The 15901-nt window shown below is 48.9% G+C and overlaps 5 protein-coding genes across 5 annotated transcripts; 2 read left to right on the forward strand and 3 right to left on the reverse strand.

Annotated features, from left to right (window-relative positions):
* Positions 1 to 901: 901 nt before the first annotated feature.
* LY89DRAFT_730676 (uncharacterized protein) lies at positions 902 to 1270 on the reverse strand (the record flags this gene model as incomplete). The annotated part of the gene is made up of 1 exon (XM_018219501.1): positions 902 to 1270. One exon carries the CDS (start codon positions 1268 to 1270, stop codon positions 902 to 904), a length of 369 nt encoding a protein of 122 aa, XP_018075008.1.
* Positions 1271 to 2449: 1179 nt separating this feature from the next.
* Positions 2450 to 5245, reverse strand: LY89DRAFT_779387 (DUF1604-domain-containing protein). The gene is made up of 2 exons (XM_018222285.1): positions 4542 to 5245; positions 2450 to 4485 (listed from the first exon to the last, which is right to left on the reverse strand). Exons 1-2 carry the CDS (start codon positions 4745 to 4747, stop codon positions 2586 to 2588), a joined length of 2106 nt encoding a protein of 701 aa, XP_018075009.1. The 5' UTR covers positions 4748 to 5245; the 3' UTR covers positions 2450 to 2585.
* Positions 5246 to 6590: 1345 nt separating this feature from the next.
* On the forward strand, positions 6591 to 9529 carry LY89DRAFT_578430 (Pkinase-domain-containing protein; the record flags this gene model as incomplete). The annotated part of the gene is given in 3 exon segments (XM_018208944.1): positions 6591 to 6785; positions 6843 to 7480; positions 7498 to 9529. The coding sequence occupies 3 exon segments, from the start codon at positions 6591 to 6593 to the stop codon at positions 9527 to 9529; spliced, it is 2865 nt and encodes a 954-aa protein (XP_018075010.1).
* A 491-nt stretch (positions 9530 to 10020) lies between these two features.
* LY89DRAFT_716011 (GroES-like protein) lies at positions 10021 to 11823 on the forward strand. The gene is made up of 2 exons (XM_018218241.1): positions 10021 to 10840; positions 10915 to 11823. Exons 1-2 carry the CDS (start codon positions 10375 to 10377, stop codon positions 11670 to 11672), a joined length of 1224 nt encoding a protein of 407 aa, XP_018075011.1. The 5' UTR covers positions 10021 to 10374; the 3' UTR covers positions 11673 to 11823.
* Positions 11824 to 13124: 1301 nt separating this feature from the next.
* On the reverse strand, positions 13125 to 15051 carry LY89DRAFT_716012 (uncharacterized protein; the record flags this gene model as incomplete). Its single annotated transcript, XM_018218242.1, has 5 exons — positions 13125 to 13797; positions 13852 to 13973; positions 14027 to 14428; positions 14482 to 14854; positions 14978 to 15051. Coding segments are annotated over 5 exons (1644 nt in total), but the record flags the coding sequence as incomplete, so codon positions are not given.
* Positions 15052 to 15901: the final 850 nt, after the last annotated feature.

A 15901-nucleotide genomic window follows, 5' to 3' on the forward strand; every position in this document is an offset into this window, starting at 1 on the left:
CATATTGCGTCTCCTTGCGCAGCCACAAGAGAAATGGGCTCTGAAGAGGGCACATGAATTGTTGCTCGCTGACATGGAAAGCCTGGATCTCTGTCGCTTGATCGAGGCTTTTGATTTCAGCTAATGTCTGTCCTCTCTCTGATTCATTCTTGGACTGACAACACACAGCGAAATGTCGATCATTGTATCAGTGCTTTTGGGTGTGCTAAGTAGCTATAGTTTGCTATTTGCCTGGTTGACCTCAGGCAACAAGTTGAAAGACTGTTTGTTTTTGGGTCAATGGTTTGCACTATGGTACCTTTTCTGATTCCGTATGGGAGAGCACTCGCCTTCATTGTCTGGCCAGCGTCTCCGTTCACTATCAAGTTGGATCTTAGTCATTCCACAATTACCTCAACTTCCAGATCTGGTCAAAGCAAGATGCTGCATGGTTAGGGGCCTCCATGGCCAATTGAAGACTAAACAGCTAGACACCGAATTATCAGCAGCAAAATCTTCAACCACAAACTCGAGAGCATAAACAAATCACCACCCTCCACAATCATCCTCTACCTGAATCAAAACAAGTCCAGCTACCTCAATCATCCTCGCTACCACCACCTCTCAAACCACCCCGCATTCTCAAGTACCACAAACTCCTCCATAAGATCACCACCCTCGTCCTCCTCACCCACCACACTCCCCCTCCCATCAAACCTCAAAATCCTCCCCCGCTCCAACCCCCTACACCTCTCACCCAAACAAGCTCCGCCACCCCGCGCTCTCGAAAACTCAAACCTCGTCTCACACCCCGCAAACCGATTCACATAGATCGAGCAGCACAACAACAAGCACCCTTAAACTACCAATTGCCCCTCCACATATAAACCCCCATAGCCTTGATGATTCTCCAACGTAGTTTTCACGGTCCTGGCCGATCTACCACTACTCCATTCTTATCATACCCAATGAGTCTGTACCGCGTCCCAGAGCACACACCGCCCTCAGCCAAGCAAGTCCCATCAACCTCGATAGTCTCATAGTTCTTGATCTTTGACGGCCAGTTCGGACAAGTCTCCAGCTTTGCGATAAGATTCATTATTTTCTTGTAACCCGGGGGGAAAGTTACTCTGAGGTGCTCGAAGATGTTAGGAACAGATTTGTAGGCAACGGTCTTGCAGACGCCTTTTATTGCTCCAGGATGATTGCGTAGAGGATCGGATGCACAATGTTCGTATATGTTGATTGAGTGTTGGCATTCCGTGAACGTCCTTATGGTTATCCGGCACATCTTGAAGTGGCGGTGTTGCTGTTTTTGTTGACCAAGAGAATGGATGCAGGAAGCAAGTGTGTGCGAGTTTCTTTTATGCTCTAAAGCTCTAGACTGAGTGATTTTCAAAACTCAGAATCATCGCTTCTATGTGAATAATGTTTGAAGCCTGGGATCGTACTGACTGTTAGATATGTTCGACCGCTCACGGCCTTGAATCATCTCCTGAAACATACCCATTCGAAAACCATAGCAGAAAGAACAACATTATACAACTGACTGACAAGTCCAAAATGCAGCATCTGGAAGAAATATAAGGACCCGCACACAACAGAGCACTCGCGAGTCTTCAGCAAATCTATGTCGTTCCAATGCTCTGACACAAACTGGGCAAACCTTCTAGCTCTAAGCTAAGAAAACGTTTCATTGCATACCATAAGCATTAAATCACGCTCCCATGAGTCGATAACCTAGGGTAGACACTTCACTTAGCAAGCGGGAAGCAGATATGGATAAGCAGACTTTGGAAATCAGACTATGCGGCTATTCACCCCGTGCAAGTCCGCAAGCAAGCAATGAGCTTTGCAAATAGCCAGGAAGACCTCCAGAACCGTCGGCTTCTGCAGTTTTTTGTTCATAATATTTTTTGCTTGGCACTTGAATTCTAATGCCTCCCTCTAAACGATCTGCATCCACGAATTCTATTTTCTCGAAAGATGCTTGAGGTTAATCTAGTTCAACTTCCGGCTTGGTGAAAATCTCGTGATGGGGCCACTACCCCTACCTCGTTTTTAAAGCAAAGCTTGCGGAGGACTATCCCCGGCTACTGTATGAGATTAGCTTAAGACATTTAATTCCAGGCATAATCAAATCCAGTATGGAGACTGGCATCGGATGGCGAGCTTATCCTTCCTCTGCAACTGCTTGCCCTTGGACTCGAAATGTGTTTCTCACAGATATTCAGAGTTACCACATCCACGAGTGAAAGAAAGCTCGTGATTAGGCTGACTTGGACTATTCACGCATATACTGGCTTGATTATATTCACCAATAGTGAAGTCATGGCACAGCACTAAGCACGACAGCACGAGTAGGAATTAACCTCTAGCTCGGAAGACTAGCACCAGCATCACAACTTCTGGTCTGACAACTAACATCATAATATACTCTGTATGAAATGCATCAACAAAGCCAACAAGTGAGTGGCAGAGCAAGCCACTTGGCCAGTACATAGCGCTGGACAATGCTAACCGCCAAGCCTCATAGCAGTAGGTAAAAGCCAACCAGCCCAAAACGTGAATAAGATATATTTTGTATGCACATAGGCAAAACTCCATTAATCATCATCACTATCATCCCCAAAAATTGCCTTAAACACCGCCTCCCCAGCCCTCTTCCCCTCCAACGCCTCATTCCTCTCCTTATCAACAACGACAACAGCTACCTCCTTCGGTTTCTCGACCTCCACCTCTACAGGTGTTGCTCTACCACGATTCTGCTGATCGAACGACTCTTTCATCATATCGTCCAATGCACTTTTAGACACCAGATCAGGCGCGGAATTTTTCGGTCCAATACTAGCCTCCTCGTCGTGTTCCGTAGCGCCGGGTTGCACGTGCGCGGGTGGTTTGACGTTGAATCTTTTGCATAGGAGGCGAGTGGGGTACCAATCCTTCGTACTCCTCGTCATGGGACCGTACATTCCCAATTTCGCAGCTTGTTCAGCAGGATCTTCTGGTTTGGGTGCCGGTTTACTGAGGAGTGATGAGGAGTCTGGGGCATCGGAGGCAAGTTTCGGTGCGGTGGAAGATGAGGTGAAGCGTGTGGCCATCATTCCGGACATGGGTTTGAAGATTTGAGCACAGTTTGCGAATTCTTTTAGTTCTTTTAACCAGTCTATCCTTGATACTCTGGGGGGCTTTTCGGGTAAGGTGGGACTTATGCCTGCTTGGTTCTCGAGGTATGCTCGGTAGCGGTTTCGTTTCGCTTCGTCTTCGCCGTATGGCATGAAGCCGCTGGCTCCACGGCTGAGTGCTGCGTCGGCGGTGTATTTGTCCACTTTGGGGATCTGTGAAAGGAACTCTTTTTGGCGCTCTTCTTCGGTCATGCTGTAGCCTTCGGGAACCTCGCCAAGAGCTGCGGGCAGATTGTCTTTTCCTGAAGCTGCTGCTATTTTATTTCGTGCAGCTGGAGACAGGAAATCGAAGACAGATTTCCCTGGAAGAGCTGCTTCACCGAGGATAGAAGCTCGAGACTTTGGATCAAGTTTTGACGCTTTAGCTGCATCTGATGTCGATAGAAATGCCGCCTGTTGAGTACCAGCTCTAGGTTGTTTCGAAGACTTCCATCCTTCTGGTATCTTGGGAGGGGCGTAATTAGTCGCAGATTGCAGGACAGAAGAGAATTCATCAATGCTGCTCAAGATGAACCCATCTAATGGTAACCGGCCATCGTGACATTTCCGGAATCCCGCAGCTGCCTTTGCCATTGCGGTCTTCTTTGAGATGAAGATAGGTTTTGACTTCAACAGTGGGTTCACAGCCCCACTGATAGGCTTCTTCTTCTTCTTGTCTCCTCCTATGACGCGATTGTAGGATATTCGAGGACCGATTTCGTAAGGGTCCTCATCGTCTGAGCCAGTATCGTTCAGAATACCAATCCCTATCCCGCCCACTTTGACCTTCTTCTTCTTTGTAGGTTTCGGGGCTAACGATAATCTGCCATCTTCTTCTTCATCCTCTGACTTGACATCGTCAGAGCCTGTCCCTTGTAACGAAGACAATTTTGTCTCCCCATCGAATCCCAATCCTTTGTGATCGTTCTTCTTTACAAAGCTTATCATACTTGTATCTTCTGGAGCAAAGAGGTGCATCTCAGCAGCATTATCTTCAACTCCATCGAGACGAGCTTTTCGTCGAACTTTGGGTCCAATGCCTTGCCCCTCTTTCCAACCCATCTTCCTCAGCAACTTGACTCCAACTGTTTCGCCATCAACCCGAAATAAATCAATGAATGCTCCTCGTCGGACAGCATCGTCTTCAGTAGAGCCCAAGCCAGCAAATCCTTGCGTGGTTTCCACTCTCCGCCCTTCTTCGGCATCTGCGATGTCCTCTTCATCCATAAAATCTTCCGGTCGTTGCTGGGCCGTTTTTGGACCATCTTTCTTTCGATTCGTGCGTGAAGAGACGAAGGTCGATGGTGTCCATCCCTCTTTAGAGCCAACGGTATTGTAATATCTGCAAAATGACGATTAGCCCATGTTTGAATGGTAGCTTGAAGATGTATTGCATACCCTGCACTGAATCCTCCGGTGAATGCGCCATGGAGACGCTTCAATCCCCTCTCGTCTCTAACTTCCTGCTTCCATACTGGCACATAAGACCCATCATCTCGTACATCTGGATCCAGGGGAGGGAGAGGAGTTCCGAAAGTAACGAATGGAGATTGCTGAGCCTGTAGGTCGGCTTCGTAAGTCGCACGAGAGCGTTTCCCGGACATCGTACGACATAAGCGCTGTGCTGCTCAATTCGGAATGCTCTTAAGAAATATCGAGATGCACATCTATGTAGAGAAGGCTACGATACGACGAGTTCAGCCTTGTGGTTTGAAGGAGAGCAGTGAGCTGTGCGAATCTATTGGTTTACAAGCGCGAAAGCAAATCTGGAGGCTCTTGGATTAGCCGCGCTTCTAGCAATAGCGTTTTCGGATTAGTTTTATGGACAATAGCGCAAAGCTGGAAATTTGGTCGGAATTGCAGGGGTTATGTTGGTGCAAAAATTCATGCGACACTGAATTCAATGTCCCTTGGCCCCCACACGGTTTCTGTTTGCGACCTCAGATAATTGGTTGTTGGGGTCAAGTCTTCAGGCCCGAAGCAGGATTATCCCCATGATGCGGGATTATTACGAGGCTCGGTTGCAGAGCTTGACGTTTTGACAGCTGTCCGCATACGCCGGGGCGAGGCTTGGAGAAGTGAAGGAGCAAACTTCAAAGGATCTTAACGAATGCCAGCACCTTTGCGAGGATTCGAAAGCCCTAAAATAAAATACAATGCTACAAAAGATGTCAAGGGCCGTTGCAGCTGAAATTCGGCACGGCACATTTCATTATCATGTTTGCTTGTTTGCTCTGGGAATGACGGCAAGGAGCCCGCCAAAAGCCCAGGGACCCACCGACTCGTGCCTATCCAGCTGCAGCTCCAAAGCCAATCCAAGCATGTTCGCATCGCAGGACATTGGCAGTATTGTGAACCCACTTACCCATGAAGACACTCGAGTTTTCGCAGCGCAACTCTATCAAAATGCAACAATAATAATCTCTTTAGACTTTTAAAGCTGGTCAGGCACGGATTCACTCCTGTCCTATCTGAGAGCAGCTCCCAAGGTCTAACGCTTTAGTTCCTTCTGATCGTGGCTGCTTCGGGGTCTAAAGAACTGACCGAACCGTGACCAGCAACGAGCAGCGCATCTGGAACCTGGAACCGGATCTCATTCATCAGCCTTGTTGTTTGCCTACAGGATTGCTTTTGTGTCTCATACCGACGACTGACTCTCATTCATTCATTCACTCATTCATCCATCCATCCATTCCATCGCTCAACTGATTGTGCCTCGCTGACGTTGCCACTATCATCAACCGTGATCTTCTTCCTGTGTCATCATCTCCCTCTATTCCGGCGCCTGTTGTTCCCCGCGAAAGTGCCAGCTGAGCCTGAGTGACTGCGCGAGCGAGGCCTGACAACAGCAGTAACCAACCTACGTTGCGACCAAGCAAGCACCACCAGCCACAACAAGAATTCTTCCTTCTTTCCCAATCTCACCCCTCATAATTTTTGTCTCACACACCGACGCCCGCACCCGGATTAATAACATCTCCAAAGCTTCTTCCTGCTCTTCTGCTCTGCTCGACCGTTTCAGAAGTGACGTCGCCAGCACCAGCACCGTCTCGTGAACCTAGAGAGGTACCTTATCCAGGGGGCGGCAACCAAATCAGGACTGGCCCGACAAACGAGATGGCAACAACTGTCGAGCGCACCAGCAGCAGCGTAACACCTCGACGACATCAATCTTCCTCGACCTCATCGCGCTCGCAATCCGTGAGAGTGAAGAACGCTCCACCGCCGCCATCGCCCTCGCGGCACGCATCACACCACACACATCACCGAAGCTCGTCTCGCTACGACGGGGCTGCTGCTGCTGAAGAAGCCTTGCAGCAAACCAACTATGAGAACGCGCAAGCATCGAGAAGAAGTTCCAGTAGAGATCGTCCTCCACCATCTCGCTCAGAGTCAGCACGAAGCGCCTCCGCACACCATCGACACTCCTCTCGCCATTCCACAGACATGACGACCGCCGTTGCAAATGGGGGAGGCCCTGCCCCCGTGATCACTGCACAGGAGACGAGGCACTCGGGCAAGACGAGCAAGTCGCGGACGACCATACCTGCTTCGACAGGAAATTGGGTGCTGGGAAAGACAATTGGTGCGGGGAGCATGGGCAAGGTGAAATTGGCTCGCAGAATTGAGGGCGGAGAACAGGTAAATTTCTCGCCCATGAGACGCGATGCAGCGATCAGGAATAACTCTTATTATCAGGTTGCCGTCAAAATTGTCCCACGAGGGTCGACCGACGATAATCATAATCAGAGCCGTGCCGATCGAGAGCGCGCCGACCATTCTAAGGAAGTGCGAACCGCAAGAGAAGCAGCCATTGTGACTCTTCTGGATCACCCATACATCTGCGGGATGCGAGACGTGGTGCGCACCACCTACCATTGGTATATGCTCTTTGAGTATGTGAATGGTGGTCAGATGCTCGATTATATCATTTCACATGGACGGTTGAAAGAGAAGCAGGCTAGGAAGTTCAGCAGACAGATTGCCAGCGCGTTGGATTACTGCCATCGAAACAGCATTGTGCATCGAGACCTTAAGATTGAGAATATCCTGATCAGCAAAACAGGGGATATCAAGATTATCGATTTCGGCTTGAGCAATCTATTTGCACCCAGAAATCATCTCAAGACCTTCTGCGGTAGTTTATACTTCGCTGCTCCTGAATTACTCCAAGCCAAGGCGTATACGGGACCAGAGGTTGATGTCTGGAGTTTTGGGATTGTGCTCTACGTGTTAGTATGCGGGAAAGTACCTTTCGATGATCAAAGTATGCCAGCCTTGCATGCGAAGATCAAGAAAGGAATCGTGGATTATCCCAACTGGCTTTCACCCGGCAAGTGGTGCTTGAACTGAGTACTGACATTTGCTTACATGTCATAGAATGCAAGGGCCTCATTTCCCGAATGCTTGTGACCGATCCCAAACAGCGTGCGAGTCTGCAGGAGATCATGAACCATCCTTGGATGGTCAAAGGATTTGGCGGACCTCCTGAGAACTATCTACCTGTCCGAGAACCACTCCAACTTCCTCTCGACCCAACCGTTGTCCAAGCCATGACAGGCTTCGATTTTGGACCTCCCGAAGTGATACAAGCACAATTGACTGAGGTTCTCGAGTCGCAAGAGTATCAGAGAGCTGTAAGACTGGCGATGCACGAACGCGAGAATCAAGGACCACCTAGGGATCCCGAGAAGAAGAGAGGTTTTGGTTTTGATTTCTACAAAAGGAGAAACTCATCTAACAGTCGCGACACACTCACAGCTCCAAGTGCTGAAGGATTAGCATTAGGAAGTGATCCGACGAACGCCTTTCATCCACTCATCTCAGTCTACTATCTTGTTCGAGAAAAGCAAGATCGTGATCGCTTAGCAGCAAACCCAGGAGCTACAAGCATGCCTCGGTCACCAGGAGAAGCACCTTTACAGATTCCACAGGTTCCAGATATACCAGCGCCTAAGGCCGCCCATACCAACTCTGCAGCTTATGAGATGCCAGGTGAGAAGGCTACTGGAGGCAGATCTAGACCGCGAGCTCGTACACACGGCGAGGATGAAGTAACTGAGGGTATGAAAAACGTCAAAGTTGGATCAGGCGGTCCTACTTCCCCAGCGATCATTGAACCACCTCCCACCGAGCAACAGCATATCCGCAAAGAGAGCACCGCTGCCGGTATTTTGAGACGATTCAGCACTAGGCGGCGCAAGGATCCATCAGAGAGATCACACCCACCTCCTGTCACTGTGCAAACCCCCCAGGAGCACAATACCCTCAGGAAGAGCTTCAGCGTACGAAGAACGCGTGAGCGTGATAACGATGGCCCACCTTCATCTCTACTCCGTTCAGGAAGTAGTCAACCTCAACATAGCGATCTACTATCACCACCAAGGTCCGCAGACAACAATGCCCGTAGCAACAAGGGCTTGGGCCGTTCTACGAGTGTCAACTCTGCAGAATTCCGTAGAAAGGAGAATCGTCGAGGTGCTTCGGAAGCTCTTCCTCCTCGTGTGACCTACAAAGAACCACCACCTACTAGCGGCTCAGATCATTCTACTGTTAATGAAAAGTCTTCTCGCGATGGAGAGAAGGTGGGCGAGCAACAGAAAACTCACCTGAATCCCAGATCTGCTGCGATGAGAGCAAAGTCACTTGGTCACGCTCGAAGAGAAAGCATTCAAGCAAGACGTGCGAAGAGGGAGGAAGCGCGTGAAGCCAACGTACCAGAAGAGACTGATGGAGAATTGGGAGATGCAAGCGGGCTGTCTAATGAACGAGTTGATAATGCTGATATTGCGAAGCCTGTCTTCCTCAAGGGCTTATTCAGCGTTTCGACGACATCCACCAAACCAGTGAGTGTCATCCGGAACGACATAATGAGAGTCCTAAAGCAATTGGGCGTTGAATACACGGAAATAAAAGGCGGCTTTAGCTGCCGACACACACCATCCATCGATCTGAAGAAGGTTGTCGATCTTCCTCCCAGCAGCCACGGTAACCAGACACCTGGTCATCGTAGGCGCATCAGCTTTGGAGGTTTCATGAGTGGAAATAATACGGATAGAGAGCGGGAAGACTTCCGAGAGGCTGAAAGATCGCCACACACCCCAAGAACTCCCGCAAGACCACGAGGAGACACAAGCTATACGAATTCAGACGCATCGGATGAGAGTGTCAATGGCCATCATCGTGGCTCTTCCGCACGAGCTGTTGGTGAGACAAGCACACACGTGCAAAGCGATCTTGGCGGAAGCATGATCCTCGAATTCGAAATTTTCATTGTCAAAGTTCCGCTTCTGTCACTCCATGGCATCCAATTCAAGAGACTGGCCGGAGGCACTTGGCAATACAAGAACATGGCGGATCAAATATTGAGAGAGCTTAGACTCTAGTTTCTCGATGATGACGACGACGGGATATATACACGCATGGACATGGACGAGACGAGACGAGTTTCCTTTGTTCTTGAAGCAAACCACAGCGAGCATCGCATAAGATCGTATCATCAGATTAGGACGTACATCTCTCATCTCGAGTTCCCTTTGTTGAGCGCGGAGCGTCATATGTAGGATTCTTTACTGGTGCGTCGAAAGAAATGCATTTGGGTATGAGTAGTAGCTGAGGGCTGGGAGTTTACGGGCTATTAAGAAAAGATAATTAATGGGCGTGGAATTTTCGTCTTTGGTTCTATGAAAACCGTTCCCCTTGCTGCTATGCGATTTTTGACCTTTCCAAACAAACTTTGGCATGAGACAAGGTCTCACTCTCGCTGGTCGAGGAAGCAAGCAATAACCATCCCACGTGACAAGCCTCCTCCCACTTTTGCCACAGTGCTTCGGACTCCGACCTCGATAAGGAGAACACTTGCCCTATCTATCGCGGGCCAACCTGTCTCTCCCAATACCAAGGTCCCCATTCCCAGTAAGCCAGATAGATCTGAAGTCAGATCCATAGGCCTGGTCGTGCGTGCGTCGGCAAGCTCCTCCCGCCATTTCTCCAGCGGAACCTCCTTCCTGACATCGACTTCCACTTCCGATAGAGGGGGTGGGGACTGTCGGAATGCCTATCTCGATGTGTGGGCTGGCTGTATGTGGGTTGGTTCAAGCTAGATCTATCGTCATTTGCTTTGCATTCTCTTTTCGTTGTGTGTTTTGTTTGTATTTATATATCTCCCAGTTTCTTTCTTGATGGCCTGATCTTTATCTCTGTGGTGTAGTATTATTGGAAGGAAGGAAAGATGCCCATCGCAAGGTTCCTAGGCTGTTTTCTGTGCGGGAAGGATAAAGGTGTTGGCGTCGTTGAGGATGGAGATGTGCCCGTCATCCGCATCGAGGGCAAATCCGCACACCATCAGCTCTCCGACTCGTCCTTCGATTCCGAACTCGAGTTCTCGTCTGCTAAAGACGAGAAAGACACTCCCCTCTCAACTGACACCGAACCGAGAAGAACGAATAAGGCGTTGGTCGTAGCGGCAAAAGGCACGTACGCTCTCGTCGACCACGAGTTCCCGAACCTAGAACATGGCAGGGAAGTCGTGATCCGGAATATGGCGACGGGGCTTAACCCGATCGATTTCAAGAGCGTGGATTTCAATTTCTGTTTACCGGAGTTTCCGTGGGTTACGGGTAGGGAGATGGCGGGCGTGGTGGAGGTTGTGGGCGAGGAGGTCGAGGGGATCAGGGTTGGGGATCGGGTTTGGACTAGTGAGTTTTCTTCTTTCCTTTCCATTTTGCGCACAAGAGAGAGAGAAGGGGGTACTGATAAAGATGGCGCACAGGTACATATTACCGCGACCGTCGCGCGGGCTGTTTCCAACAGTTCGTTACGGTGCCCGCTCATACCGTGCTCCCGCTCCCGTCGAATCTATCGTTCGACGAAGCGGCTTGTCTGGGCGTCGCGGCTTTGACGGCTGCGATGACGCTTTGGCGGTGGTTGCAAGTCCCGATGGTTCCTCCTGCTGAGCGGACGGGGAGGGAATACCTGTTGGTATGGGGCGGTTCGACGGTCACGGGGCAGTTTGCTATTCAGATCGCGGCGAGATGTGGGTTGGACGTTATCGCTGTTACGTCGGCTAAGACTCGGTCGTTGGCTGAGAGTCTGGGTGCTAGAGTCGTGGTTAGGGACGGGAAATCGAATGATGAGATCGTCGATGAGATTAGGGGGGTTGCGGGAGAGGACATCACGCGTGCAATTGACCTTGTAGGTCCTTCTACGGCTAATTACTGCTTGAAAGCGTTCTCGAGAGATGAAGGGAGGAAATGTCTGTTTGCGCCTTTAGCGATGATTAGTTCGAAAGCGGAGATTCCTGCGAATGTGGTAGTGGAAACGGTGGAGATGAAGCAGTTTGTGCTGGATGGGGAGAGTAGGAGGTTTGCCGTGGAGCTTAATAGGCTGGTTGAGAGCGGGGAGATTTTGTTGCCCGGGTTGGAGGTTTTGGAGGGTGGGTTGGGGGTTGTGGTTGTGGTTGAGGGGTTGGAGAGGTTGAAGAGGGGTGATATGGTTGGGAGGAAGATGGTTGTTAGGATGGAATCGTGAAGGGATGGGATGGGGATGGCGGAGCATGGATGGAGTTTGGTGTTGCATTGTGAGTTTTTGGAGGGGCATTTATGGGTGGTGCATTGTGGTATAGATTGTATATAGACGGACGCAAGCATGTATAGAGTGCAAAAGTTGGAATGAAAGATATGTTACAATTGTTGCCAAGTTTTAATATCTACACTTGCTCGTCTACCTCACTTTGGGAATTTTGTAGGAATTCTTCCTTCCTCGTAGGCAATGTAATTATCATAATACAAAAGCTCTTCAGCCCCTGTCATGCTCTTCCCTGACACTCACTTCATCTAGTATTGTGATCTTGCTACATTAAACATCTCACTTCTAAGATCCAAAGACTAGAGCATCAGATCATGCATGTCAAACCTGCAGCGCGGAAGCAAGTACCGTCGGAAAGCACTCCCGTCATCGGGAGAGAAGCCGTGGCCACGTGATTCAGATACAATCTGACGCCTCCTTGATCCTTATAGTTCTGAACAATCTTTAATGTTTCTAATGTAATCTCCCTGTAGATGTCAACGACAAAACCATCAGTACTTCGAAGACCACAATTCTAATCATCAAGCCACTTGAGCTGGAGGGTCTCCAAACCACCCAAAAACTTTCAATCGCTCGGGTAAGGCAATGTCATAGTAACTAAAAAAGAATAGCAATGTAAGGATTACAATGCACGAATGTGGCTTCATCATTAACCTTTGCCCTGGTCTTGTTCATGCTCCTACTCCTCGTCCTGTGCGACGTGCTACAAAACTTTTGGGGCGGAAGGTGAATTCATATTCGAAGAACCACGAGAGCAAGGACTTTTACTTGCTGTGCAACTCGAAACATCAGAAAGTGAACATATTGAAAATACTGTGCCCCTCTTTCTCCATAAACTGCCCAACAAAATATCAAATGCCGTAGACTAAAGCTGGGAATCGATACTCGGTATATGTTGTGGTAAAAGATTTTCCTTGATGAGCACTGCTGGTGCTGTTGCTGCTGTTGCTGCTGCTCCTGGGCTTGCGATGTGCAACAAAGATTTTCGAGGTTCACGTGAACAGGATGTTCCAAGGGAAATTGAAGTGTACATCGGTTGTTAGATCATTATCAAGAGTGCTAGACGACGAAGTGACTTGGTTTTGACCTCTTCCCCCCTTTAATTGTCCAGAATTTTTTTTCAATTGCCGAGAGGCCTCGCTAATGATGACCTTTTGCTCTCCTCACGTATGCGTGCCTTGCGAAGCACACTGCGTAACATGTCAAGTTTTTACAAAGTATTTCTATAGATATATTTACGTATGCATATATTTCATAATAGCCTGCTACATCTCAGTACACACCCGATGCAACCGAACGCCGAGTATGCTGCCTCTAATACCAATCCTCGTCATCCTTCTCGCTCCATATCGTCTCCAGGACTCTCTCACACCTACTCTCCCTCCAAACCAGCCCCCTCAACCTTTGCCCCACATCCTCCCTCTCGCTCCAAAACATACTAGGCATCAACGCTAAGAACGTGATCTTACTCTCTCTATCACTACTGGCTGCCACGCCCACGAACACCACCCAAAGCATGACATCTAGCTCTTCTTTACTGAAGCTAGGAGTCTCCGGATGAAGAGCTGGATCGAGATTAGACAGTGAAATTGGCGATGAGACCGAGATTTGGGTTGAGATATCATTCACAAGTCTAGAGAGCTGAGAAAGAAACCGGCGATGTAAGAGCGCAGGATTAGGAAGTTCGCGCATCATGAGGTGCAGATAGAGGTGTGAGGCGATGTGGAAGGCTGCTGTGAGTTTTTGGGGTGTTGTTTTTATTTCTGTGGGTGCTGGAGAGTCAAAGTCTTGGAAGTGCGAGAGTTGTGGCGAGGTGAGGATTTTGTATTCGGTGTGGTAGAGTGCGTCGCTTATGCTTTTCTTGTCTTGGGACGAGAGGTTGGGGACGTCGATTGTGGAGGAGATGTAGCGGAGTGTTTGGAAGATTGAGGTTGTGGTAGGATCGTTAAAGACGGTCGAGTAGCGATTATTGGTCGGGGACGGTGGGTGGAAAGAAGATGCGAAGTCTTCGGAGATGGAGGAGAATCTGGGGGCAAATCCAAAACGAGTTGAGAATACGATGTCGGACCTCAGTACTGTTAGCTGCTGGTTTTGAGTGCGTGGATTATGTACATAGGCATACCAAGCAAGAACTCGCAGCACAACTCTATGTAGTTCAAAGTTGCCGATCCCTCCTCGAAGCTTCGTCATCTTCAATAGTCCGACCTGGTGCGCGCTTGCTGCTTCGAATGTTCCGTTTATGCTCTGCACTGATGTTAGCTTCCAGAACTATGGCATGTGATCCAAACAAATCATACCTCTAGTATCACAAAAATCGCAACAGCTGTGATATCCGCATCACTAAGGCTGTGCCAGTTGTCCAACAATCTCCTATTCATTAATCTCATTGCCTCCCCCTTGTGAAACAGATTTTCCGACGATTCATCCGTCCCCCGGAGTAAGTCCTCATGCTGAGCCACAAGACACAGTGTTGCATGGAAGAGGGCCGAATCTGTGATACTGTATGGCTTCCATGCATTGTCGTGGTTGATGGCGAAAGTGTTTGAGATGAAGGCCGTGTTGTCCGTGCAAGGTGCCAGACATAGCGGGCAGAGTGAGGGAGGGAGGATACAATGATAAAGGAGCTCCCGAGTGCGTGCATTGGTGAGTGAGATCAGGAGTTCGTTTCCGTATGTATCAACTGGTGTGGAAGGCTGGCTCTGTGATGGCACTAAGTTCATGTGATTAGAGAATACATTCGTACATCTCTTACCTCAATTTGGACGTCCTCTTCTTTCACTGCAGCAGGTTCGGCAGTTTCTTCTCTGGTCCATCGAGTCTTGACCTTCTTACTCCTTGGTTTTCGCGACCAGGAGGCTAGCTTGAACTTTCCAGAGAGCTCTTTTGGTGTTTGGGGGTCATGCTCCTTTGCTGGTCCGAGTCTTTGTTTTGCTTTATCTCCATTTGCATTCTTCTTCTCTCGTAAGAATGCTTGCATAGCATGGGAACGGACTGTGTGGGAGTAGTCATTCTTTTGTGATGCTGGTCGTTCTGTGAGAGTGATGAATTGTAGTGGCGGAGGTGGAGAACTGGTTGACGATGGAGATGCTGTCTTGCTTGAAGAAGGACTTGCTTTGAGGTCACTACTGGACGACATTAGACATGTTTATATTATAAATTGGGTTGTTAGAGCCCGCCAAGTCAACTTGAGTCTTCGAATGTAGATGTGCAAGCCTTTATGGAGCCATTAACTCTTGACACTTACTCACTTCAGACTGGAGACCACTGTCCCACCCTCATCACCAGAGTGTAAACCAAAGCTTTTAGAACGCGTTGAGCTCATTAGTAAAGGAAAATTGGGAATGTTCCCAAAAGATTACTGATAGTAGACTTTCTACTTCTTTGATGCACCGAATTTTGTAAAGAATATATATTCACGTGACGACAAAAGATGAGTAATTGAGATGCAGACAAATGGTCAGACTTTCATCTGTACCTTTTACGAAGTTTAAAAAGCATCAAAAAGTCCATACGGCAGTGGCGCAAAGCCACGCGGGACTGTGTCGGCATGACCAAATTTAGCTGAGTGCCACTAGCGAGGCAAAAGGGGGAGACTCACTAAGCAGCCCATATACCGCATCAGGCAATTCGAGCAACCTGCAGAATTGACATGACTTAGGATATACGGATGTACCATTTTCAAGGGATTTGCAGCACCTGAGAGGCTGGAGGAGATGCTGAGTTGCTGACAAATGCGATCCCTGCACCGGCCGTAGCCCTCGCTTCTCGCCGGATCCGGGCCGGGGCTTGATCACTAAACACCTCGAAGTCGCCATAGAGGGCATTGGTTGGTCAATTGCTGGGTCTTTAGACGCTGTTCGGCAAAAGCAACCCTTCAAACCCCTAGACACGGCGATAGAATCCCATAATTCCAATTCTCTCCTCGTATTTCGGGGAGCCTAGCATTGAAACCCTAATCTTCTTCCTCGACGTAGTCTTTCCTAGACTTCAGGTTGTATCCCGGAGGAAGGATCTGCAACAGTAAGCATGAAGCTGAATTATTGAGGACGAGAATAGAATATAAATGTTTTGCTTGTATGAGCCGTTCAGCTGATAGCGACCCTCCTCCGAATCTGAGATCCTCGGAGATACTATCACACAAATGCCTAGACCCCTTGGGAGACATCCGTCAT

Source organism: Mollisia scopiformis, assembly GCF_001500285.1.
Source record: "Mollisia scopiformis unplaced genomic scaffold LY89scaffold_6, whole genome shotgun sequence".
Classification (NCBI taxonomy): Eukaryota; Fungi; Ascomycota; class Leotiomycetes; order Helotiales; family Mollisiaceae; genus Mollisia; species Mollisia scopiformis.

Bases quoted from the DNA above. Each gene is read 5' to 3' on its own strand.
- LY89DRAFT_779387 (XM_018222285.1), bottom strand. From the start codon at position 4,747: ATGTCCGGGAAACGCTCTCGTGCGACTTACGAAGCCGACCTACAGGCT. The intron at 4,486-4,541 runs GTATGCAATACA...GTCATTTTGCAG, and splicing joins ACCGGAGGATTCAGTGCAGG to ATATTACAATACCGTTGGCT.
- LY89DRAFT_716011 (XM_018218241.1), top strand. From the start codon at position 10,375: ATGCCCATCGCAAGGTTCCTAGGCTGTTTTCTGTGCGGGAAGGATAAA. The intron at 10,841-10,914 runs GTGAGTTTTCTT...GATGGCGCACAG, and splicing joins TGGGGATCGGGTTTGGACTA to GTACATATTACCGCGACCGT.